Genomic DNA, 25529 nt, shown 5'->3' with positions numbered 1-25529 from the left:
TGTAGTTTGTTGGGAGAAGTAGCAGCCAATATCATTTTTAAATAATAATAGAGGCATACAAGTCTGGTTTGAGTGCAGGAAAAGGGACGGTAGCCATTAGTGGAATGGAAAAGTATAGTAGATATTCCAAGTAAATAAGAGGGTAAAAATAGAATGAGTAGTGTGTAGTATAGAATTTGCCTGGCTTTGTCCCTGGTTCTGGAGATAGCTTTTAAACCATTCAAAATTCTGGAGTGATTGAGTATCTGTTATTCATGGTGAGCCCCTCAGATCACACCTGATAGTTTATTCTCTGAGGTAACTCATGGTGGGCCCCTTGATATTTTATGCTAATAAGATGACACAGGTTGGGGGCTAGCCATGCCAGAAAGACTAACCACATTTGATTAGAGTTGGAACTTTGAGTCAGGTAATATGAGTCTGAGCTCCAGGGAGAGGAGAGGGGAACTGAAGATTGAGTTCAATCTCATGGCCAGTGACTCAATCAATCATACCTGCATAATGACACCTTAGTGAAATCTCTGGACACCAAGGCTCAGGTTGTGCTTCCCTAGTTGGCAATATTCTGCACGTTGCCACACATTAATGTTCTGGGAGGTTGACACATCCCTTAGGACAATGGGAACTTCATACTTGGGACCTTCCCAGACACGCTGCCCTGTGCATCTCCCTTTGGCTGGATCTGATTTATATCTTTTTACTATAATAAAACTGGATCATAGTATAACACCTTCCTTCTGTGAGTCATTCTGGCACATTATGGAATCTGAGCCTGTGGTTGGTGTCTGAAGTGAGGGCAGTCTTGTGGAGGACTATGTCCTTAACCTGTGAAGTTTGGCCAAACTCTGGGTATTTAGTGTCAGAAGTCATTTGCAGGTATCAATTTATCAAATCAGTAAGGTACAAATCAGTAAAATTAATAGTGTATCACTTCAGATATATTGGAATTTTTATGGTTACCCCAGAAAGCTTTACACTATATTTTCTAGAGTCCTGGTTGTCAAATATTTTGGTCTTAGGACCCATTTTCACTTTTAAAAATTATTTAGTATCATAAAGAGATTTTGTTTATATGGATTATATTTATCATATTAAAATGGAAATTGAGAAATGTTTAAAATATTTATCAATTTATTAAAAACCCTGATAACAAACATTAAATTTAATGTAAATAACATTGTTATGAAAAATAACTGTATTTTCCAAAAGTAAAGAAAACATTTTGAGAAGAGTTACATTGTTTTACATTTTTGTAAATTCTTTAATGTCTTATATAGTAGAAAATAGCCATATTTTGATGTTCGCATCTCTTCAATATGTTGTTTTGATTGAAGTATATGAAGTAAATTTGGCTTCACATCGACCTGTAGGTGAAAGTGAAAGGGGGAAGACCTCATTGATGCCCTGAAAGGTTCTTGAGTTCCTGGACCATATTTTGAGATCTAGAATAATCAAGTCTAAATATAATTAAATATGAAAATAGTTTTAACCCTAGGTAATCTCACATTTTTAAAAATAACATTTTGTTTATGGAAAATAAATTTTTGTTTTCAGCTTCTCTTCTGAAAACATCAACCTCAAGTGTGAGAACTACCACATTTTTATGCAAATTACTGTGCGTTATACATTTTTTGCCAACTGCACAACCCCCTTGGGCATTATTTTCCTAGGTGTGCCATGTGGTTATTATTATATGTGTGGGCGCATCATTATTTACCAAAAAATACGGCACCTCTATTAAAAATTTAAGTAGTAAATTCTTTTTTCAGTGAACTCTAATTTTGAGATTGGAAGATTATATATATTATGAACAACAAAATTCTAGGTTTTCTAATTTTTTTTTTCTCTTATGGTTAATTCTTCACGAGTACCAGCTCATGGTATCAGCAGAATTGTGGCAAATCATATTACTCTTTAAGTAATATTTATTGGTAAGTTATTTTAGTTATAGCTTTGCGATAAAAAATAGCTGAGAGTAAAAGTGGTTTGAGATCTCATTGTCGTTGTTAGGTGTCATGGAGTTGATTTTGAATCCTGGTGACCCCATGTGACAGAGCAGAACTCCTCCATAGGGTTTTCTAGGCTGTAACCTTTATGGGAGCAGATCTCCAAGTGTTTCTGCCTTGGAGCTGCTCGGTTAGGAGCCAAGTGCATAACCGTTAGGCTACCAGGGCCCTTTGAAATTTCATTGGGCTTTATTAATTTAGTTTGTACCTTTCCTTCAGATTAACTCATCAGGAATAGTGTGTGTGTGTGTGCGTGTGTGCATGCGTGTGTGCCTGAATGTATATATGATACTAGCTCACTTAGAGTACATGGCATAATATAGAAATATTGAATAATGGGGCAGAGTGAAAGCAAATATCTTTTTATAAATTATCTTTTCATGGAAACTTTGCTGTTTTGTTTGAAATTGTGTTGTTTCCATGCCAAGTTTGCTTATGTACATTCCAAAATGAAACATTTATTGTGGGTTATCTGAAGATTTAGAGTGTTTTTACCACCACTTCTTCACTAGTTCACACACTTTAAGTATCTACAACTAGTGTTCTTAAAACCAGTTAATCTCGTCAGATTCTAAATCATTAATAACATGAGATGATAAAATTTTTACCTATCATGGGACCTCAGGTAAGATTTTCTTTGTCTTTCATTTTTTTCTTCCTTAAAATAAAAGGGTCAGACTAAATTTCCAAGGTCTTTTAACTCAAAACTTGTAAAATTCTTTGAGTATAGGTGCCACTGGAAACAGAGTGAAATGTTTTCTTATGAAGTTTAATTCCATGTATACTTATGGACTGCCAAGCACGTGTCAGGTAATGTGCTGTGTCCTGGAACATCGTTGGCATGAAGTGGAGCTAGGTCTGAAATATTTTTCATAGTCAGTGTAACAATTTATTAGTAATACTCTTCATTTCCTACAGAGTCAACTACGGGATTTTCTGTCTGGCAGACAGTATGCAGTAGATGACGAAACCAATCTTTGTGTGCCGACATCACCAAGGAGTAAACCCAACCAGGATAATGAAAAGGTACTGATAAATTGTGAGTAAATTAAAGCAGAATATGACCCCTCAAATCACAATATAAATTTGATGGTACATTAGCGTTAATACTAATTTTTTTTAAGAGTTTTTAGTTTATTTAAATAAAAATATATTTGCAAAGAGTAATATATTGGAGACTGATAATCAGGTTCTTTGTGGTTCTGGGCCATGGTAACAGACACTGAGTTGAAGAAGGTATCACTCTAAGTACTAGAACAGTAGTTGAAGGTCTAGGTTGCCAAAGCTATTTGAATCTTTGTATTTGGTAAATCTCACAGTTAATTATTTTAGATGGTTGGGTCTTAGGAGAATATATACAACTGAAAAACCTGTGCCTTTTGATGCAGTAGTTGAGCAACTGTATCAAGAATTCTGATAACAGAGTTTGTTGTGTAAACAACCCATAGAAAGTAGTGCCAAAGAGAGGTTTGGTCTAATATAATTTACCTGCAGCTAAATACTATGTTAGCTACCTAATTAATTACAGTAACCCCACACTAACTTTGAGTTATGTTTAAGAAAGTTTCCATGGTTAGTAAAACCACCACTGGCAAGATCAAATTTAAGAGTGTTGGAAAAAGCAGTAAAATTACATTCAACATACTTAAAAAGCATGGTATGTAAAAGGTCTAGAATGTACCTACTTCCAAAACCAAGTGCTTCAGTAAGCAACCCATTTGGGCTGAAACACATCCTCCTGTAAATCCCATGTTGTACAGATTGCATTTTTAAAAGTTCATTTTATCATTGCCCTCAAATAGTCACTGTATACCTACTTCCTAGATTTAATAATTGGCTTTATATCCACATCTAATATTTTTTCTGTTTTATTTGAAAGTAAGTTGCTGACTTCTGGGCACTACTCTAAGATTCTTCAGCATACATTTCTTGAAGATAAGGATAAAACCTACAGTATTATTATCATACATAAGAGCACTTAAGCAAGCACTCATTAGTATCATTTAGTATCTTTCATATTCTTATTACTTTAGTTGTTCCCAAATGGTTTTTATGTCTCTTTAGACTCTTTAATCCAGAAGAATTCCCCTCCATCTTTTTCTTTCATTCTTTTTGTCTGATTGATTCCTAGTGGTATCATTTAACTTGTTCTTCTATTTCCTGTAACTGGAAATTACATCTGAAAGCTTGCTTAGATTGAGGTTAACACTTCATAAAAAGTGACTATAGGAATTTTATGGTTTTGGTTTTCAGATTTAGATCTTTTAATACATTTTGAATTTGTTTTTGTGTGTGGTATGAGGCATATATCTTGTTTCATGGTCTGTCCTTCTCCAGTGCCTGGTCCTCCTGATAAACACCTCCAAAGTACATGAGACATCATAATTCAAAGTCATCAATTCTTCTTCTGTCTTCTTTTATCATTGTCTAGCTTTCGTATACATATAAAGTGATTGAAAATACCATGCTTGGGTCAGTCTCACCTTAGTCCTTAAAGTGACATCTTTGCTTTTAATAACACTTTAAAGAGGTCTTTTGCAGCAGATTTGCCCAATATAATACATCTTCTGGTTTCTTGACTGCTGCTTCTAAGGGTGTTGATGGTGGATCCAAGTAAAATGAACTCTTTGACAACTTCAGTCTTTTCTCCATCTATCATGATGTTGCTTCTTGGTCCAGTTGTGAGGAGATTTGTTTTATGCTGACATGTAATCCATACTGAAGGCTGTAGTCTTCGATCTTCATCAGTAAGTGCTTCAAATCCTCTTCACTTTCAGCAAGCAAGGTTGTGTCATCTGCATGTCGCAAGTTGTTAGTAAATCTTCCCCCAATCCTGTTGCTACATTCTTCTTCATACAATCCAGGTTCTTGCATTATTTGTTCAGCATACAGATTGGATAAGTATGGTGAAAGGATACAACCCTGATGCACACCGTTCCTGATTTTAAACCATGCAGTATCCCCTTGTTCCGCTTGAACGACTGACTCTTGGTCTACATACAGGTTTTGCATGGGCACATGAGCTCATGTGGAACCTGTTTTCTCTTTGCTCTCAGAAATATATGTGGGGTGATACTTTGATGCTGTGCAAATACCCTGTTTCCTAATAACCTTTCACCTCTGGTTTTAAGCATGCGTTGATAATCCTTGTCTGAATCAGTTATTTCTTTGGGGTTTGCAAAGTTTTTAATTCTGTCATATCTTTACATTAATTAGCTGCCAGTTCTCAGTAGAGAACAACTTTATCTTATCAACTGAGATGAACTACAATTCTCTGAAAATGACAGGGTCACTCCTGAACTCTTTCCTTTTAATTACTGATTTAGGAGTTGATATAACAGTTATTTATCATATAGGAGACACATTAAATATTTTTTCTATTTATCTTTCTCTTTTCTGTGTGTGTGTATTGCTGTACATTCATGGATTTTTATTTAGTGTTTTGAAATCAATTAAAGTCATTAATCTTTGATGCTAAAATAGGGGCGGCCTCTTCAAGGTGGCTGCTATGTTTTTTAATATACTTTATTAGACTTTTGAGTGTTCCCTTCTTTTCTGGTGAAAGAAAATACCCGGGCCTTCCTTCGAATGTTGCCTGCTTCATACCTGGTTCCTTTTAGTAGAGAATGATGTGTAACTATTTTCCTGTGCTTGAAACTAGTTTTTCTCTTATAATCTTGTTGTTGACAAAATGCTTACCAAATAGCTCTTTCTTTCCTTAGTGGTACTTAAGAAATACTTCAAGAGGGTGTGTCACTTACATCTCTTCTCTCTGATCTATCCTGCATATTCTATAGGGAGAAAAGAGTAATTATTATTGTTCCCTTTGATTAAGAGGAATATACTAGTAACTTGTATATGTGAAAAGACCTATCTTTTGGAGATTTTTACTTATGGTTATAAAACAACATTACCTTAAAGGGATATCCATGACAAGGAATTATAATATATAGAAACTGATCGGTCTCCATTGTAAGCATATAGTTTCCTCATTTAAAAAACACTGAAAGTTTTGTTGTGTTACTCCTCTATGGTCCCTTGGTTGCATAAATGCTTTGTGGCCGACTCCTCATCCAAAGATTGGTGGTTTGATTCCACGCAGTGGCACCATGGAAGAAAGGCTTGGCCAGCAAAGAAAGCCCATGGAGCAGTTCTACTGTGTAACACATTAATCCTCTACTTTTTATCTTTTGCTTTCTGTGATTGTATTTTCTAAGAGAGTTTTATCTGCTAGCTAGCTGATAGATTAGATTTTCTGAGGATTGTTAAAGTAGCACCTATTCTCTTATGCATTCCTCTATTACTTGCAGGGAAACCCTAGTGGCGTAGTGGTTAAGAGCTATGGCTGCTAACCAAAAGGTCAGCAGTTCGAATCTACCAGGTGCTCCTTGGAAACGCTATGGGGCAGTTCTACTCTGTCTTATATGGTCACAATGAGTCAGAATCGACTTGTCAGCAACAGTTTATTTTTTGGTTACTTGCAGTCTTCTAATTTTCCTTTTTACAAACTATTTTTGGACAATATATTTCTATTAATATTTTAAAGTGACTTTTGTGCTGTGGTCTTGCAAAGATATGTTTTGGTCACTATGTATGCTTACTAACGCCACACTGGAGTCTTCAAGTAGATTGTCATGGATTGAATCGTGTCCCCCAAAAATATCTGTCAGCTTGGCTAGGTCATGATTCCCAGTATTGTATGGTTGTCTACCATTTTGTCGTCTGATGTGATCTCCCTATATGTTGTAAATAATATCACTGTGATGTAATGAGATGGATTAGTGGCACTTACATTGATGAGATCTACAAGATTAGATAGTGTTTTAAGTCAGTTTCTTTTGAGATATAAAGAGAAGTGAGCAGAGAGACATGGGGACCTCATACCAACCAAGGAAGCAGCACTGGGAGCAGAGCATTTTCTTTGGACCCGAGGTTCCTGCGTGGAGAAGCTCCTTGACCAAGGAGAGACTGATGACAAAGACCTTCCTCAAGAGCTGACAGAGAGAGAAAGCCCTCTCCTAGAGCTGGCACCCTGAATTTGGACGTCTAGCCTACTGGACTGTAAGAGAATAAACTTCTCTTTGTTAAAGCCATCCATTTGTGGTTATTTGTGGCAGCACTAGATAATTAAGACAGAGATGAATGTGTTTGAGAAACAGTTTTTTAATTTTATTTGATTTCATTTTACTTTTGCTAAGGTACTAAATTACTGCTTTAGAAATTCTGAAGTAATGAAGAGAAAAATGGAATAAAGGCCCCAAAAGAAAATTATCAGTCTAATAAAAAGCTTTACGGGTATATTAGCTCTTATCCTTTTTTTTTTTTAGTCATTATATGTAAGTATTTATATACTGGCAAAGAATATAAAAAAGTATCTGTATAAATTGTTAGTCTTCTCAATGTAGCAAAACTGACTTTCTTCAAACTGAGATTGAATATCTGTATCTCTCTAATAACTAAGGGATAGAAGGAAAAAAACAAACTTGGAATTGTCAGAAAGCTTAAATAAAATTGTACAACTTCTAAACAAACATTGCAAATACTTTGTGGTATGGATCGTATCAGTTTGTTTGTTGAACAAATAAACAGAACAGTATCCTTATTTCTGGTGTCTTGGTAAAAGCTTCAATCTTGTGGATTTTTTCAATTTAGGCCCTTGCTCCTGGACCTCATACTTACACTTATGCGGACTGCATTTTCAGAGAGCCTCTTTAAAACCCACTTGCAAATACAAGAACAGGGAAACCATAACTGCCATGTTATCTGACCATAATGATAGGCATAGATTTCCAGTTGCTGCCATGAGTTAAAAGAAACACTCTAATTGTGAGGACTCCAAGATATTTTTGCCTGATGTTTGTCTAGCGTGGCAGATCAGAAGGACAGAATTTACTAACCTTAAGAGCAAGTTATAGATGTGGATGCCTAAGCCCTGGTTTTGTACCCAGCAAGGATCAGGTAAATCCAGGGGATAGGCAAGAAGGTAAATCCTTATTATTTAGGGGGCAGCAGAAGCATAGCAAAATAGATACTGTATTAAATTAAATGCCAAAAGAGTAGAAAATAAAGTTTTGATTACTATGTGAATGTAATTACTTCTTCTCTGCTTTGATTTTTGGCAAATTGTATTATTCCCAAATGTCAGAGAGATGAAGAGATTCATGTTTTAGACAGACTTGGAGCCTTGGTGGCACAGTGGTTAAGAGCTATGGCTGCTAACCAAAAGGTCGACATTTTGAATCCATCAGCTCTTCCTTGGAAACCATATGGGGCAGTTCTGCTCTGTCTTATAGGGTTGCTATGAGTTGGAATCAACTTGACTGCAACGAGTTTGGTTTGGGTTTTATACGGAGAGCTATAACAGGATGGTAACAGTTTGTGAATGGCTAATTTAGATTGGGAAATCAGGGAGCCCTTCTGAAAAGGTAACATTTAGGTGGTATCTTTAATAGTTAAGGGGATAAGTTTCTTAAGTTAATCTCTAAACTTTATTCTGCTTTAATTAGTTTTGCTTAAATTATATCTCAAGTCCACATGTGAGGTAACCTTTTCCTGTCTGATGAATTTTTTTAAATTGACCCCGACTGTCAACCATGTCTTTCACATGAAAATTTAAGTAATCCAAGAGCATGTTATCTATAACATTGTATCTCATATTTATATGAACTTAAGACTTGCTTAAGGTGCGCCTGACCCAAGCCATGGTATTTTCAATCGCATTATATGCATGTGAAAGCTGGACAGTGGATAAGGAAGACCAAAGAAGAGCTGATGCCTTTGCATTGTGGCATTGGCGAAGAATATTGAATATACCATGGACTGCCAAAAGAATGAACAAATCTGTCTTAGAAGTACAACCAGAATGATCCTTAGAAGCAAGGATGGCAAGACTGCGTCTTACATACTTAGGACATGTTGTCAGGAGGGATCAGTCCCTGGAGAAGGACATCATGCTTGGCAGAGTATAGGGTCAGCGGAAAAAAGAAAGACCCTCAATGAGGTGGATTGACACACTGGCTGCAACAACGAGCTCAAGCACAACAACGATTGCAAGGATGGCTCAGGACCGGGCATTGTTTCATTCTGTTGTGCACAGAGTCACTATGAGTTGGAACCAACTTGACGGCACCTAACAATAACAACAAGATTTGGTTAATAATTAAGAGGCTTCTTAATGATCTATGCCTTTTTGACTACTATTTTGTTACTTTCTTTTATGCTTCGGAATTTTAAACGTGACTAGATAGAATATGAGGAAATTTTAATAGAGAAAATATTTTCTTAGAGTCTACAGGTATCAGTCACCGAAGGATTCATGGATATCATATGTTTGGTGAGTGAATTGAGTTTAGAATTTGTGAGTCCATTTATCCAAGGGAGTAGGCAAAATGAAGATTCCAAGTGAACAGTCTGGAAACAACATGTAAGAGTTAGAAACAAATAGAATTGCAGAGTTGGGGTAGACTAGTTGAGAGAGTGAGAACAGGAAAAAAATTCCACATAGGGAATTTAATTTTCATGAAATCCACTTCAATCTTTTTTTTTTTTTTTTTTAATGGATTGTGCTTTTGTTATCATGCATATGAACTCTTTGCCTGATCTGAGGTCATGAATATTTTCTCCTAAAAGTTTTGCAGTTTTATATTTTACATTTAGATCAACACCCCAATTTGTTTTAATTTTTATAAAAGATGTAGGGTTTAGGGTGAGATTCATTCATATTGCGTATGGGTGACTAATTGCTCTGACACCAATTTTTGGAAAGACTGTCCTTTATCCACTGGTGTTTTTTTTTTTGCACCTTTGTCAAAAATCAAATGGCCATATCTGTGTGGGTCTATTTCTGCACTCTTTTTTTATTCTGTTCCATTTATCTGAGTGTCTGTCCCTTCACTAATATCACTGCACTGCCTTCATTGCTGTAGTTCTACAGTAATTCTTTAAAATAATTTCTCAACACTTTAAATGCTTTTTTACTGTTTTCTATCTTACATACTTTAAAAAAATGTACTGTGGTGAAATATATATTTAAAAAAGTTTGCCATTGTGACCTTTTTAAGTGTACTATTCAGTGACATTAATTACATTTGCTATGTTACTATGTTGTTCTATAATCACTACTATCCATTTCTAAAAGTTTTGCATCACCTGAAACAGAAACTCAGTACCCCTTAAGCAATAACTCCCCATTCCCCCCTAGCTTGTGGTAACCACCAATAACCTTTTGTCTCTATGCATTTGCCTATTCTAGATATTTCGTACGTTGTTGTTGTTAGGTGCCATGGAGTTGGTTCCAACTCACAGCGACCCTATGCACGACAGAATGAAACACTGCTTGGTCCTGTGCCATCCTCACAATTGTGTTTATGCTTGAGCCCACTGTTGCAGCCATTTTGTCAGTCCATCTTATCGAGGGTCTTCCTCTTTTTTGTTGACCCGCTAATTTACCAACCATGATGTCCTTCTCTAAGGGTTGATCCCTTCTGATTACATGTCCAAGTACGTGAGACGAAGTCTCACCATCCTTGCTTCTAAGGAGCATGCTAGCTGTACTTGTTCCAAGACAGATTTATTCGTCCTTCTGGCAGTCCATGGTATGTTCAGCATTCTTCGCCAACACCATAACTCAAAGGCATCAGTTCTTCTTCGGTCTTCCTTATTCATTGTCCAGCTTTTGCATGCATATGAGGTGGTTGAAAACACCATGGCTTGGGTCAGGTGCACCTTGATCCTTAAAGTGACATCTTTGCTTTTTAACACTTTAAATGGATCTTTTGCAGCAGATTTGCTCAATGCTGTATGTCATTTGATTTCTTGACTGCTGCTTCCATGGGTGTTGATTGTGGATGCAAGTAAAATGAAATCCTCGACAACTTCAGTCTTTTCTTCATTTATCATGCTGTTGCTTATTGGTCCAGTTGTGAGGATTTTTGTTTCATGTAAGTAAGGTCATATAATATTTGTCCTTTTGTGTCTGATTTATCTCACTCAGCTTAATGTTTTCAAGATTTATTCATGTCATAGCTTCTAGACAGAAATTCACTTCTCTTTATGACTGAATAATGTTCCATTGTATGGATATACCCCATTTTGTTTATCCATTCATCTGTTGATGGACACTTGAGTTGTCTTTTGGTTATTGTGAATAATGCTACAGTGAACACTGTTGTACAAGCATTTCTTTGAGTTCCTACTTTCAAGTCACTTGGGTATATATACCTAGGAATAGAATTGCTGGGTCTTATGGTAATTCTATATTATGCTATTTGAGGGCTTATGTAGCCTTTTGATGAGAAGCCATCTGTTAATGTACATTGTTTTCCTGTTTTTTGTGTAGAAAATATTAGTTTGCACTGGCTGCCTTCAAGATTTTCTCTCACCTTTGGCTGTCAGCATTTGGACTACATTATGTCTAGGAGTGATTTTTTTGTTTTGTTTTACAACTTGCATACTTTTTGGATTTGTAAATTAATGTTTTCAACAAAATTTGAAATGGTTTTGGGCATTATGCCATCAAATAGTTTTCTGCTTTCTCTCCTCTTGAGGGATTCCAGTTACATGTATGTTGGACCTCTTTAAATTGTGTCACATAGATCTTAAATTTTTCATTTTGTTTTTCTTCCTCCTTTGTTCTTCAGATTTGGTAATTTCTATTGATATGTCTTAAAGTTCACTGATTGTTTCTTTTGTTGTCTCTGTGGTGCTGTTGAGCTCACCCAGCAAATTTTGTTTATTATTGTACTTTTCATGTCTGGAATTTACTTACTTTTTCATTTTTTGTTGTTGTGGAGATTTCCTCTTATTCATAGATAACATTTTCTTTAATTTATTGAATATATTTTCTTTTATCTCTTTGAACATATTTATAGTAGCTACTTTGATGTTTTGATTGCTAAATCCAATATCTGGGTCCTCTTGGTGACAATTTCTATTGATTTTTTAATTTTAGTAGGTTGCCATATTTTCTTTTTTCTTGACTAGTAATTTTTGGATGAAAAACAGACATTATGGATAAATTTCGTAGGAATTCTGGAGTCATGTTCTTCTGGGGGAAATTGGGTTCTTATTCTAGTAAGCATTTTATTTGCCTGAATTCAACATGTGTACTCTGTTTCCCTGTAGCTGCTAATATCTGTTTTTATGAATTCCCATTGCTACCCTTTTTGTCTTGGCTTTTGTAGCTTTCCCCACTGCCTGCCAAATTTGGCAGTCAGCCAAAGATTTGGACAGGAGATTTAGCCCATTCTCTCTGTGATTTCCTTTCTTTTAAGGATTTTCTCAAAGTTTTCAACTGCTATGCCAGCTTCAGGCCTTTTACTCTTTAACACTTCAAGCCTGTCTAGCTTCAGCTTTTTGCCACTTGAGGTACACAATTGAGTATACTCAGTTAAACAAACCTTCAAATCCATAGCTTTGGTTCCTCGTAGCTCAATCTTTCTATAGTATATTTCATTCTGATTTCTTCCTGTGTTTTTGATGGGTTCCCTGCTTCCTCTCCTACACTTGTGTAGTTTAGCTATCAGCCAGGGAGTTGGGTTATTTATGCTCTGAATTACTGCTAGGATTTCGCCTTTAAATTTCCAGCTTTTTTCCCATCCCTTAAGTCTAATTTCTGGCATCTTTAGCTAACCCTGTTTTCTGCAGCCATTACCACGAAGCTTTGGCAGTACGCTCAGGCCATTAAGCTTGTGATGTACCGAGTGAAATAATCACACAGTGTAGAGCTTTTTGGATCAAAATGAGTAATCACACTACTCACTGACGTGGTCACAAGACAGTGATAGATGGAGTAGGGTATATCAAGAGCCAGGCTCTCCCAAAAGGCTCCAATCTAAGGGTGTGTTATTTGATTACGTCCATGCATGCCCCTTGGTGTGTCGTGGATGAGACAGCAAATGGACAAAGGAACCCAAGGCTTATATGCAGGGACAGATTACCCAATAAGCAAGGTACAAAATGGGCTTAATTGTGGTTAATTACTAATCTTTAATGGGCAATCGTAGTGCACAATTAAACTGTCCTCTAATTTCTGTTTGCCTTTTATATGTTTTCCAGTATCCTTATAATTTTTTAAAAATTTTATCTAATTTTTTATAGTTGTTATCTTGGGGGTTCACACAATCACTTCTCTCCCAGTACAAGAAGTTGCAAGGCCTTGAGTAACTATAAATAGCTAATTTTAAGAATAATATTAAACACATTGGTTTATGTTGCATGCATGGAGGAAAGTATAATAAACATAAAAGATCTGATGCCCATGTCAATTTTTCCCAAATACTATCCATCTTATTGAATGGCCTGTAGCTCTGTTTTAGGCCACTTAATGTCGACATCAGCTACATGGCTGTGTTGCTGTTATTTGCTTAATATATGGTTGAATCTCTTCACTTGACTCCTTAGTTGGTTTCCTGGTATTGTCACAGTAAGTATCTAGTATTTCTCAAAAAATTTAACTATCTAATTTCAGCCCTTAGAGATACTGGTGTGGGACCAAATAGATCTAGTTGGCCCATGCCCTAAACTTCAGGAGGCTTCATTATTGACTACTATTTATCGACAGAGGTATACAGGGGAATGATATGAGGCCTCATCACAAATACATACTTAAACGATATCTTTTGTATACTTGTCTAAGAACCATTTTTCCAACAGCTATGATAGTTATGGAAACCCTGGTGGTGTGGTGGTTAAGTGCTACGGCTGTTAACCAAATGTCAGCAGCTTGAATCCTCCAGGTGCTCCCTGGAAACTCTACAGGGCAGTTCTACTCTGCCCTATAGGGTTGCTATAAGTCGGAATCGACTCGATGGCAGCGGGTTTGGGTTTTTTTTGGTTATGACAGTTATCATTTACTCACAGTTTCTTATTGGAGCCAAGTTGATTTTATGGGTAGAGGATATGTTGATTATCCCACCTGAGCTTTCTGTCTATTTAGCAATTCTCTGTACCCAAAAAAAAACAGAGCGAGATATTATCATTGGATGATCATATATATTTTTGCTACATGTATAAAAAATTGTTTTTATGGATTTAGAATAACTGTAATAAATATTAGCCCAAGAGACAAAAGGTTCACATAAACCAGAGACTCCATCAGCCTGAGACCAGGTGGTTTCCAGCTACCATCAATGACCGCCCTGACAGGGAACATGACAGAGTCTTGAATGGAGCAGGAGAAAAGCGTGGAACAGAACTCACATTCACGTAAAAAGACCAGACTTAATGGTCTGACTGAGACTGGAGGAACTTCCGAAGCAGTGGCCCCTGAACACTCTGTTAACCCAGAACTAAAACAATTCCCGAAGCCCACTCTTCAGACAAAGATTAGGCTGGACTATAAAACATAAAATAATACTTGTGAAGAGTGTGCTTCTTAGTTCAGTCAGATACACAAGATCAAATGGGCGACTCCTGTCTGGAGGCAGGATGAGAAGGCATGAAGGGACAAGAACTGGTTGAATGGGTACAAGAAACCTGGGGTGAAAAGGGGGAGTGTGCTGTCACATTGTAGGATTGCAACTAATGTAAAAAGAAAAATACAGAACTGTAATGAAGAGAATAACTGGGTATTTTATTGTGTATTTTATTATATAGATGCGATTACTAGCCAAGAAAATTATCTGTTCATATTTGAGCCTACTAGTCAATTCGAAGAATGACCTGGCTTTGGCTCACATTCTTAATATTCCTGATAGAGGACTTGGAAGAGAAGCCTTCACAGACCTGAAGCATGCTGCTCAAGAGAAACAGATGTCTATCTTTTTGGTATGGACATGATACGTTTTCAAGATTGTTTAAAGCCTGTTTTTGAACAGAAGAACCATGTTCTTTATTGTAGAGCTGTTATAACTATAATGAAACAACTTTTAAATTATTTTCTGCCTGTTTATTTGAAATCCATGGTATTTTTATTTTCTGCTGTATCCTTCAAATTTGGCAATGCGGCATTTCTCTGAAGCAGTGTTTCTATAGATGTGCTCTGTATGTTAAATACTCCTTGTATGTTTTTAAGGGCAAAAAGTCCCTGTTAAATGCCTTTTAATAAATGATTACAAGAGCAAAAAACTTGGGGATAATATATACCCCTCTTGGATATCCATAATGTGTGTTTGTATTTCAAAAGGTTGGAGAAGTTATGCCATAGAGAAATCTATTTCATTTTTTAATGCATTGTTTCCTAAGTTACTTGACCGTGGAACCTTCCCCCACATTATTAAATTATTGATATTTCATAGAATTTGTCTTTCTTAGGACACACTCTGGAAAATACTCCTTTTGAGCATTTACCCTTTGATGGAGGTGCTTATGTATAACCATCACAAATGTATCCTTATCATTGTAAGAGCAAGACCTTTTTAACTTTATGTGATCAAATAATCCTAGGATATGATTTAGTGATTATCTGGTCTCAATCTTCAGTTTACAGGTAAAGAAGCTAAGGTTGAATTACTTATTGGGTCAATTCATTTACTTACTGTAACAAATCAGTTAACCGTAAAAACCCGTTTGTTCCATATAACAATTCCAATAGCAACTAGTCACTCTATATAAGAATTTTTTCATAACATAACTCTTTGTAGTTAATGATACATTTTTGTGAATATGTCCTTTTTACATTAGTTTGTCCCCCTAACTTGGCTCTTCAGCTTTTACCTACAGCTGGGTGTTAATGCCATCACTGTTACTGACATGTCACCTGTTGATTTTGTTATTTCCTTCTGATTCAGAGTGTGGTATGAGTTATAAAACGTGCTCCACTTCAACTGTATATCCCGAATTCATGTAGATGTACTCAGCTTCATAAAGTAGATTTTAATTTTAATTTACTAAATCATTAAATATAACTTAATCATTTATTTTAATTCATAGGTGGCCACGTCATTCATTCGAACAATACAGCTTGGGGGGAAAGGATATGCACCATCACTCTCTGATCCTTTAAGGACACATGTAAAGGGATTGTCTAATTTTATTAATTTCATTGACATATTAGGTGAGATTCTTGGAGAAATCCCAAATCCAAGGTAATGACTTTTCATAAATTACAAATGTGCGTTGTTAATGTGTCTTTGAAACTTCACAGAATCAGAGGTAGAAATATAAGAGATAATGAAATGAACAAGATCCGACCAAGCGGCAGGAAGAACTAACAAAATAATCTAGATGCAGAAAGTATAATCACTTGATCTTTGTTCCTAAATTTTTGCATAGCTCTGTTTCTAAGAGTTTTACCAAAGTCAAAAGGTATGTTCAAATTAAATTTGATTGGAAAAGCGTGTTTGCCATTTATCTTTATCTGGAAAAGGAGATTTTTTTGGGAACTGGAAATGACCTAATAATTTCTTTAAACTTTTTATTTAACTAAAAAGGAAACTGATATTAAGAACAAAGAAGGAAATTTACAGAGATATGATGAGTACCCATTCTGTTTTGTTAGTTTTTTGTATTTTCTTACATGTAAATCTTTGATTCATTTGGAATTTGTGTTTATATTGTATTAGAGGCAAGAGGTTTTTCTTATCTGATGGACATTTGTATTATGGGTGTATTGGATGGTGAATAATTTTTCAATAAATTTTTCAGGGCGAAAGTGGGTTATATATGCTAGCACACATGGTAGATCTCTGTCAGTTTGGTTGGTAAGCCATAGCATGTTACTAATAAAAATAGCTGACATTTATTGAACCACCTATATGTGTCAGAAAAGGAGCCCTGGTGGTGCAGTGGTTTAAGTGCTTGGCTGCTAACTGAAAAGTCAGCAGCTCAAACTCACCAGCTGCTCCAAGAGAGACAGTTATGGCCATCTGCTTCTGTAATGATTACAGTCTGGGAAACCCTATGGGGCAGTTCTAATCTGTCTTATGGGGTCGCTATGAATTTGGAGTCGACTCGACGGCAGTGAGTTTGGTTTTTGTTTTATTATGTGTGAGACGAGTCCCAGGATAGCAAAAATGATTAAGTGATTGACTACTAACTGAAGGGTTGGAGGTTCTAATTAATCAGAGGTTCCTCAGAAGACAGGCCTGGCAATCTACTTTTGAAAGTCCACTGCCTTGAAAACCCTATGGATCAGTTCTACTCGGCGCTCATGGTGTCACCATGAGTTGGAATAGACTTAATGGCAACTAACAACAACATCAGCAATACACTGTCTACACTCAGACTTTCATCTTTCCTTGCTTGGACTATGTCACTTGTCTCTGAGCTGTCCATTCTTGTCTCCAGTCTTACATTGGCCCATCCTCTTGTCCTCACTGCTGCCAGAGTGATCTTTCTAGAACTGCAAATACTATTTTCTTGATTACAACCCTTCAATGTTTCCATACTAGGTATAGGATAAAACTATAGAAACCTCAGTATAATATACAAAATTCTAAATGATCTAACTCTTGCCTGTCTATTACCCTGGCCTCTTCATTTGTCAATCTTAAAACATAGAGATAAAAATGCATTGAACTCTTATGTCTGAGGATAAGGTTCTATTACTTGTCTTATTATAGGGTGATATGGCCAGGAATCACAACAATCACTGAGCACAAGGAAAGATGGAGAATAGTTGGGGAAGAAATACAAGATAATTGATTCTCACATTCCTCTCCCCACTGCCAGCTGTTCTTTAGGCCATCTTAGCTTTAGTTTGTTTGCATTTGCACACTTTGCCAGTAGGTGCCTCCACAAAATTCATACTACACTTTCACCTGAAAGTGTCTTAAATTAGAGGTTTTGGGTTGTGTAGGGTTGCTATAAGTTAGAACTGACTTGACAGCAATGTTTTTTTTTTTCCCCTGTTGTTTTAGGTTATATAGATTAGTTCGCTATCACCTATAAGTTAAAAATTTTATATTTCAAGTTTATTACACAACAAAATTTTTAATGTGCACTTAATAGATTAAATATCATGCATGTATAGAATGTATGTTGTTGAAATTATCTAATCCAATCTCCAAATGTTACAAATTTTCTTATTTAAGGATATTTCAGAAGCATTTTTGCTACATTTTATGTGACATCTTTAATCATATTTAATTTTTTTAAAGCTAAAATTAATTTAGCAAATAGTTACCAAATTCTTGAAGAAAGTAGGGAAAAGCAGTCGCTTTGTGGTGGTACTAACAGTTAATACCCTCAGCTGCTAACTGAAAGGTGGGAGGTTTGAGCCCACCCAGAGGCACCTCTGAAGAAAGGCCTGGTGATCTCCTTTGAAAAATCAGCCATTGAAAACCCTGTGGAACACATTTTACTCTGACACACTTGGGATTGCTGTGAGTCAGAATCAGCTGGATGGCAGCTGCTTACTGACTTATTTAATACTGTGAAGGTAGTCAATTTTTTTTAGTCAATAATCGCGCTGACATATTCCCAATCTTTTCTCTGTGTTACTGAGTATTATCTTCTAGTTATTTTGGTACAAGCTTGAGAATTTTTTTTTTCCTCCCTCTATAGTCTCATTCTTCTGGTGTGCTGCAGTTAGGAGTCAGAAGCTGCAGTTTATCTTTTTCTCACCTAAACACTCCTATTAAAGTTTATCTAGACCAGTCATTATGTACCTTTTGGGAAGCATTCCTGAATACCTGCTTGTTCCCTCTACCTCCTTCCCCACTCAAACTCCCTCCATACATTTAGTTCATATACCAAAAAAAAAAACCCACTGCTGTTGAGTCGATTCCAACTCATAGATGAATTAGTTCATATAGTATCACAGAAATTGTGACCTTTCAAAGAGAAAGGTTTTTAATTTATTTTGTATCCCTGGTGCCTAGCACAAACACTTTCCTGTCTAGGCTCTAGGAGCAAGAGTTTTAATTAAGCCCCCATGGAAGAAAGACCTGGTGATCTGCTTCTGTAAAGATTACAGCTAAGAAAATGCTATGGAACAGTTCTACTCTGTAACACAAGGGGTCACCAGGAGTCAGAATAGACTCGATGGCAATGGGTTTGGTTTTGGTTCTGGTTGCTGAGCAGAGGATCCCTGGGTGGTGCGTACAGTTTGCCATTGACTAGTAACTGAAAGGTTGGCAGTTCAAACCCACTCAGCTATGCCATGGAAGAAAGGCCTGGTAATCAGCTCCTGTAAAGTTTACAGCCAAGGAAACCCTGTGGAGCAGGGGTACTCTGTAATGCATGGGCTCGCCACGAGTCCACATTGACTTGCAGGCAATGGGTTTAGTATTGATTTTTTGGTTGCTGAGTGGGGTATTAAAAGAACCGACTGTTGACTGTGACAGTGAATGTGTAGCAACACACTGGTGATAGCACTGGTGTTCGGGGTTTTTCCAGGGGTCAGAATGTGAACCTTGGCAAGTATCAGAGAGAAAAGTTTTATAATTTTTTTCTAAACAGAATTCAATCAGTGAATTAAAATTTGGCAAATTTGTTCCTGTAAATGAAATGAGAAAAAGGGGGAGGAGATAACTGTTTCCTAATATCATTTGAAGTGCCTTTTTCTGGTTCTTGTAATTGACATTAAGATACTCTTTCATATTTTATTATGATTTTGAATCTTTCCCAGTGTACTTTTCCATTAGAGATCAATTCCCAGAAAAAGTACAAAAAGTACGTAGTGTTAATTATATTTTCATTTTGGCTCCTTTTCATGCAATTCATTTCTGTGCTTTTAACTGAAAATTAAGAAAATAATAGACAAAAAAGATAGTGGCTCTGTATGTAAATGGATTCTTAGAGTCTTCTCACGCTTCTGATTATAGAGGTCCCTGATTGACCCTTCCGCTGAAAATAATGTAAAATGCCAAGTGACATTTTTAAAATGCATCTTAAATACGTGGATAAGCAGGCAAATGTAAGAAAAATACAGGCCACAAACTAGGTGAAGTAGGAAAGCCAGAAAGGGAAGTCAAACAAAGAAGTCAGCTTTTGTTTTGAAGGCATTTGCCGAATTTGGTGCATTTGAGCTTCTGTTTTTATAGCCTCTGAATTCTGTCCACCAAAAATATGTCTTATAAAACCTAACCCCTATACCTGTGGTTGGAAATCCTAGTGGCCTAGTGGTTAAAAGCTATGGCTGCTAACCTAAAGGTTGGCAGTTCGAATCCACCAGCTGCTCCTTGGAAACTCTATGGGGCAATTCTACTCTGTTCTATAGGGTTGCTATGAGTTGAAATTGACTCAGTGGCAATGGGTTTTTTAGTAGGGCTTCCAAGGCTGTAATTTTTACAAAAGCTGACTGGCACCTCTTTCTCCCATGGAATAGCTGGTGGGTTTGAACAGTTAGCAGCTAAGCACTTCCACTATGCTACCATGGGCCCTTCTTTTTTTGTATTGCTAGTACTAATAATATGAATAATGATAAAATATACATCTTTTGTCTCACTATTAAAAATTTCAGATTGTTACATGTGATATTGGTCATTCATTCAGTGTTTATTAATCAACTCTTCTTTGTGCCAAGTGTAAACTGGTAATATAAAAGATAAATAAAATATGGTTCCTTTCCCCAGGGGCTCATTTTTTCATGCTTATTATTTTATCATAATTTTTATTATTAGTTTACCTAAGTATAAGAATCACCTGTGGTACTTTTGAAAAAACACAGATATCCAGTGCCCTTCTCTGGGGATTGTGATTCAAGTAGGGAGGAATCTGGAGCTGATGTTTTAAACAAATGCCGAGCATGACTCTGACAATCAGGCAAATTTGGGAGACAATGGCCTAATGCAACATCATACATTAAGTCTCTCTGCGATTCTCTGCTAACGTTTCTTTTCTACTTGGACCAGCTATTTAAGAGTGAATAGTTAATGTTTCCAATGCTTGTTAGGGAACCTGGCTTCTTCCCTAAAACATAAAACATGGCTTGCTTGCTAAAATATAAAACCTAGCAATAAGGCAGTGAGAATGAAAACTTCAATTCATAATTTCTTTTATGCCATTACAAGAGTGGTTCAGACTCTAGCATACAAAATAAAGATTCCTGGGTGCTACCTCCAGAGTTTCTGATTTAGTAAGTCTGGTATAGGGCCTGAGAATTTGTACTTCTTACAAGTTTCCTGGTGATACTGATGCTGCTGGCCCAGCGACCATGCTTTCAGAACCATTGCACGGCAGAATCAGAACAGACTGAAAGGAAACCTTGTGATTTGTGACAGTTGTTTGTTTAAGTGGGCTCTCCAAAGTAGATAATATCATCACTTGTATAAACACAGTACATTGTCATTGTTGAGATATCATTCTAAATTCATTATATAACATAAGCCAATAAAACTAACTTCTAAGTAAAAACTTTATTTTAAATTTAAAATGATTTGACTCAGTCAAGACATTTTATCAGTGGCTTGGTTTTTAGGATAAATTTTCCTGTACTGTACTATTTTTTAGTAGGTGGTTAAAAATTTGGGGTAAGAGATATTTTCCCCTTATTTTTCAGTTGCAGTTAATACAATTTTTTTTTAATGAATAGCTTTCAATAATGAAGGTTTAGAAATAAATAATATCTCTTAATGAGATACAAGTGCTTTGTACAAACTCCTGAATGGAAGTACCTATAATGACATAAATTTATAATTTGTATTGTTCTGTATTTGCTCATGTCTAGCCATGTGTCTGTCAGCTGTCATACTGTGGGGGCTTCCATGTTGCTCTGATGAGAAGCTATGCCACTGGTATTTAAATACCAGCAGGGTCACCCATGGCGGACAGATCTCAGCTGAGCTTCCAGACTGAGACAGATTAGGAAGAAGGGCCCAGTGGTTTACTTCTGAGAACAGTTAGCCAGTGAAAGCCTTATGAATAGCAGTGGGACATTGATATAGTGCGGGAAGATGAGCCCCTCAGATTGGAAGGCATTCAAAAGATGACTGGGGAAGAGCTGCCTTCTCAAAGTAGAGTTGATCTTACTGACACGGATGGAGTCAAGCTTTTGGGACCTTCATTTGCTGATGTGGCACAACTCAAAATGAGAAGAAACAGCTGCAAACACCCATTAATAATTGGAACGTGGAATGTACAAAGTAGGAATCTATGAAAATTGGAAATCACCAAAAATGAAATGGAACACATAGACATCGATACCCTAGGCATTAGTGAACTGAAATGGACTGGTATTGGCCATTTTGAATTGGACAATCATGTGGGGTACTATGTCAGGAATGACAGCTTAAAGAGGAATGGTGTTGTATTCATCGTCAAAAAGAGCATTTCAAGATCTATCCTGAAGTACAACGCTGTCAGTGATGGGATAATATCCATATGCCTACAAGGGAGGCCAGTTAATACAACTGTTACTCAAATTTACACACGAACCACTAAGGCCAAAATCCAAAACCCCATTGCTGCCGAGTTGATTCCAACTCATAGCAACCCTATAGGACAGAATAGAACTGCCCCGTAGAGTTTCCAAGGAGTGCTTGGTGGATTCAAACTGCTGACCTTTTGGTTAGCAGCCATAGCACTTAACCACTACACCACCAGGGTTTCCTCCAAGGCCAAAGATGAAGAAATTGAAGATTTTTACCAAATTCTGCAGTCTGAAATTGATGTAACTTGCAGTCAGGATGCATTGATAATTACTGGTGATAGAACATGAAAGTTTGAGACAAAGGAGAAAGATCAGTAGTTGGAAAATATGGCCTTGGTGATAGAAACGATGTTGGAGATCACATGATAGAATTTTGCAAGACTAACAACTCCTTCAATGCAAATACCTTTTTCAGCAATATAAATGGTGACAGTACACCCGTACATTGCCAGATGGAATACAGAGGTATCAAATCAACTACATCTGTGGAAAGAAATGGTGGAAAAGCTGAATATCATCAGTCAGAATAAGGCCAAGGGCCAACTGTGAAACAGACCATCAGTTGCTCCTGTGCAAGTTCAAGTTGAAACTGAACAAAATTAGAAGTCCGTGAAAGCCAAAGTACGACCTTGAGTATATCCCACCTGAATTTAGAGATCATATTAATAAAACAAAAACAAAAAAAAAATTTTTTTTTTTTTTTTATTAAGAATAGATTTGACCTGTTGAATGCTAATGACCAAAGACCAGAGGAGTTGTCTAATGACATTAAGGACATCATGCACAAAGAAAGCAAGAAGACTTTAAAAAGACAAGAGAGAAAGAAAAGACCAAAGTGAATGTCAGAAGAGACTCTGGAACTTGCTCTTGAACGTCAAGTAGCTAAAGTGAAAGGAAGAAATGATGAAGTAAAAGAGCTGAATAGAAGATTTCAAAGGGCGGCTCAAGAAGACAAAGAAAAGTATTATAATGACATGTGCAAAGACCTGGAGGTAGAAAACCAGTAGGGAAGAACACTCTTGGCATTTCTTAAGCTGAAAGAACTGAAGAAAAAATTCAGGCCTTGAGTTGCAATATTGAAGGATTCTATGCGGGAAAAATATTAAGCAACGCAGGAAGAATCGAAAGAAGATGGAAGGAATATGCAGAGTCACTATGCCAAAAAGAATTGGTCGATGTTCAACCATTACAGTAGGTAGCGTATGATGAAGAACCGATGATAACGAAGGAAGAAGTTCAAGCTGCACTAAAGGCATGGACAAAAAACAAGGCTCCAGGAATTGACGGAATACCAATTGAGATGTTTCAAAAAACGGATACGGCACTGTAGGTGCTCACTTGTCTATGCCAAGAAATTTGGAAGACAGCTGCTTGGCCAACTGAGTGGAAGAGGTCCGTATTTATGACTATTCCCGAGAAGGGTGATCCAACCAAGTGCAGAAATTATCGAACAATATCGTTAATATCACACGCAAGCAAAATTTTGCTGAAGATCATTCAAAAACGGCTGCAGCAGTATATTGACAGGGAACTGCCAGAAATTCAAGCCAGATTCAGATGAGGATGTGGAACCAGGGATATCATTGCTGATGTCAGATGGATCCTGGCTGAAGGCAGAGAATACCGGAAAGATGCTTACTTGTGTTTTATTGACTATTCAAAGGCATTCGACTGTGTGGATCATAACAAATTATGGATAACATTGTGAAGAATGGGAATTCCGGAACACTTAATTGTGCTCATGAGGAACCTGTACATAGATCAAGTTATTTGAACAGAACAAGGAAATACTGCATGGTTTAATGTCCAGAAAGGTGTGCGTCAGGGTTGTATCCTTTCCTCATACCTATTCAGTCTGTATGCTGAACAAATAATCTGAGAAGCTGAACTATATGAAGAAGAATGGGGCATCAGGATTGGAGGAAGACTCATTAACAACCTTGCTTGCTGAAAGTGAAGAGGACTTGAGATGAAGATCAAAGACCACAGCCTTCAGTATGGATTACCCCTCGGCATTAAAATAAAAATCCTCACAACCGGACTAATAAGCAACATGATAAACGGAGAAGAGATTGAAGTTGTCAAGGGTTTCATTTTATTTGGATCCACAGTCAACGCCCATGGAAGCAGCAGTCAAGAAATCAAAAGACACATTTCATTTGGCAAATCCGTTGCAAAAGACCTCTGAAGTGTTGAAAAGCAAAGATGTCACCTTGAAGACTAAGGTGCACCTGACCCAAGCCGTGGTGTTTTCAGTCGCCTCATATGCATGCAAAAGATGGATGATGAATAAGGAAAACTGAAGAATTGAGGCCTTCAAATTGTTGGCAAAGAATGTTGAATATACCATGGACTACCAAAAGAAGGCACACACCTGTCTTGGAAGAAGTGCAGCCAGGATGCTCCTTAGAAGCAAGGTTAGCGAGACTGCATCTTATATGCTTTGGACATGTTATCAGGTGAGATCAGTCTCTGGAGAAGGACATCATGCTTGGTAAAGTAGAGGGTCAGCAGAAAAGAGAAGAACCTCAACGAGACGGATTGACACAGTGGCTGCAATAATGGGCTCAATCATGACAATGATTGTGAGCATGGCGCGGAACCGGGCCGTGTTTTGTTCTGTGGTACATAGGGTTGCTATAAGTCGGAATTGACTCAAGGGCACCTAATAACAACAACAACACACAATAGATGCTGAGATAAGGAGCTTACAAAGAGTATGGGAAACAGACAAGTAAACTGGTAATTGTAATAATGTGTCTTGAGCGCTAGGACGGGGGCACATGGACACCAATGAATAAAAACAGAAGCTGCAAAACATAATTTTCTGTATTATAAATAACATTTTAACTACTCAATGTATTCTAATTGGATAGGTCGGTTACTACAGGTAAGCCTTTTTTTATAAATTAGAATGTATAGCATTCAGTAGTATGTTTTTGGCTATTGAGCATCCATATTCCCTCCCTGTTTGAGCCAGATGTGTAGTAGTAAAACTTGCGAAAGCCAGAATCTATGTAAGAGAAGGAAAACTCAAATATTTTCCACTAATAGGGAAAGAAAAGTGGTAAGGCTACACCCTGTCAAAGGTGGAAAATTTCGAGACGTGGAAAAACAAGGCAGTCCTATTGACTTCTGGCTCTCACAGGTTTCACTGTACCTTATTCCTGCCCAGGAGCCCTGGTGGCACACTGGCTAAGAGCTCATATGCTAACCAAAAGTTGGCAGTTCGAATCTACCAGCCAGTCCTTGGAAACCTTAGGGGGCAGTTC

The 25529-nt window shown here is 36.9% G+C and overlaps 1 protein-coding gene across 10 annotated transcripts in view; it reads left to right on the top strand.

Annotated features, from left to right (window-relative positions):
* PARPBP (PARP1 binding protein) overlaps positions 1-25529 on the top strand; it is an 89610-nt gene that overhangs the window by 22966 nt on the left and 41115 nt on the right. For 7 of the 10 annotated variants that reach the window (XR_002783637.2, XR_002783636.2, XM_023538909.2 and 4 more), the window contains 3 exons: positions 2925-3032; positions 14601-14771; positions 15876-16030. Coding sequence is in view for 7 of the 10 variants with exons in the window: in XM_023538909.2 (XP_023394677.1) it covers positions 2925-3032; positions 14601-14771; positions 15876-16030 (434 nt within the window). In the remaining 3 variants the exon portion in view is untranslated. Of the gene's footprint in view, positions 1-2736; positions 2817-2924; positions 3046-14600; positions 14775-15875; positions 16031-25529 lie in introns of those variants that run through there. The other 3 variants (XM_064283685.1, XR_010321716.1, XM_064283686.1) reach the window with 3 other exon arrangements.

The sequence above is a fragment of the Loxodonta africana genome, chromosome 4 (assembly GCF_030014295.1).
Source record: "Loxodonta africana isolate mLoxAfr1 chromosome 4, mLoxAfr1.hap2, whole genome shotgun sequence".
NCBI classification, from domain to species: domain Eukaryota; kingdom Metazoa; phylum Chordata; class Mammalia; order Proboscidea; family Elephantidae; genus Loxodonta; species Loxodonta africana.
The sequence above is the reverse complement of the archived record's forward strand: the minus strand, read 5'-3'. Positions and strand labels throughout refer to the sequence as shown.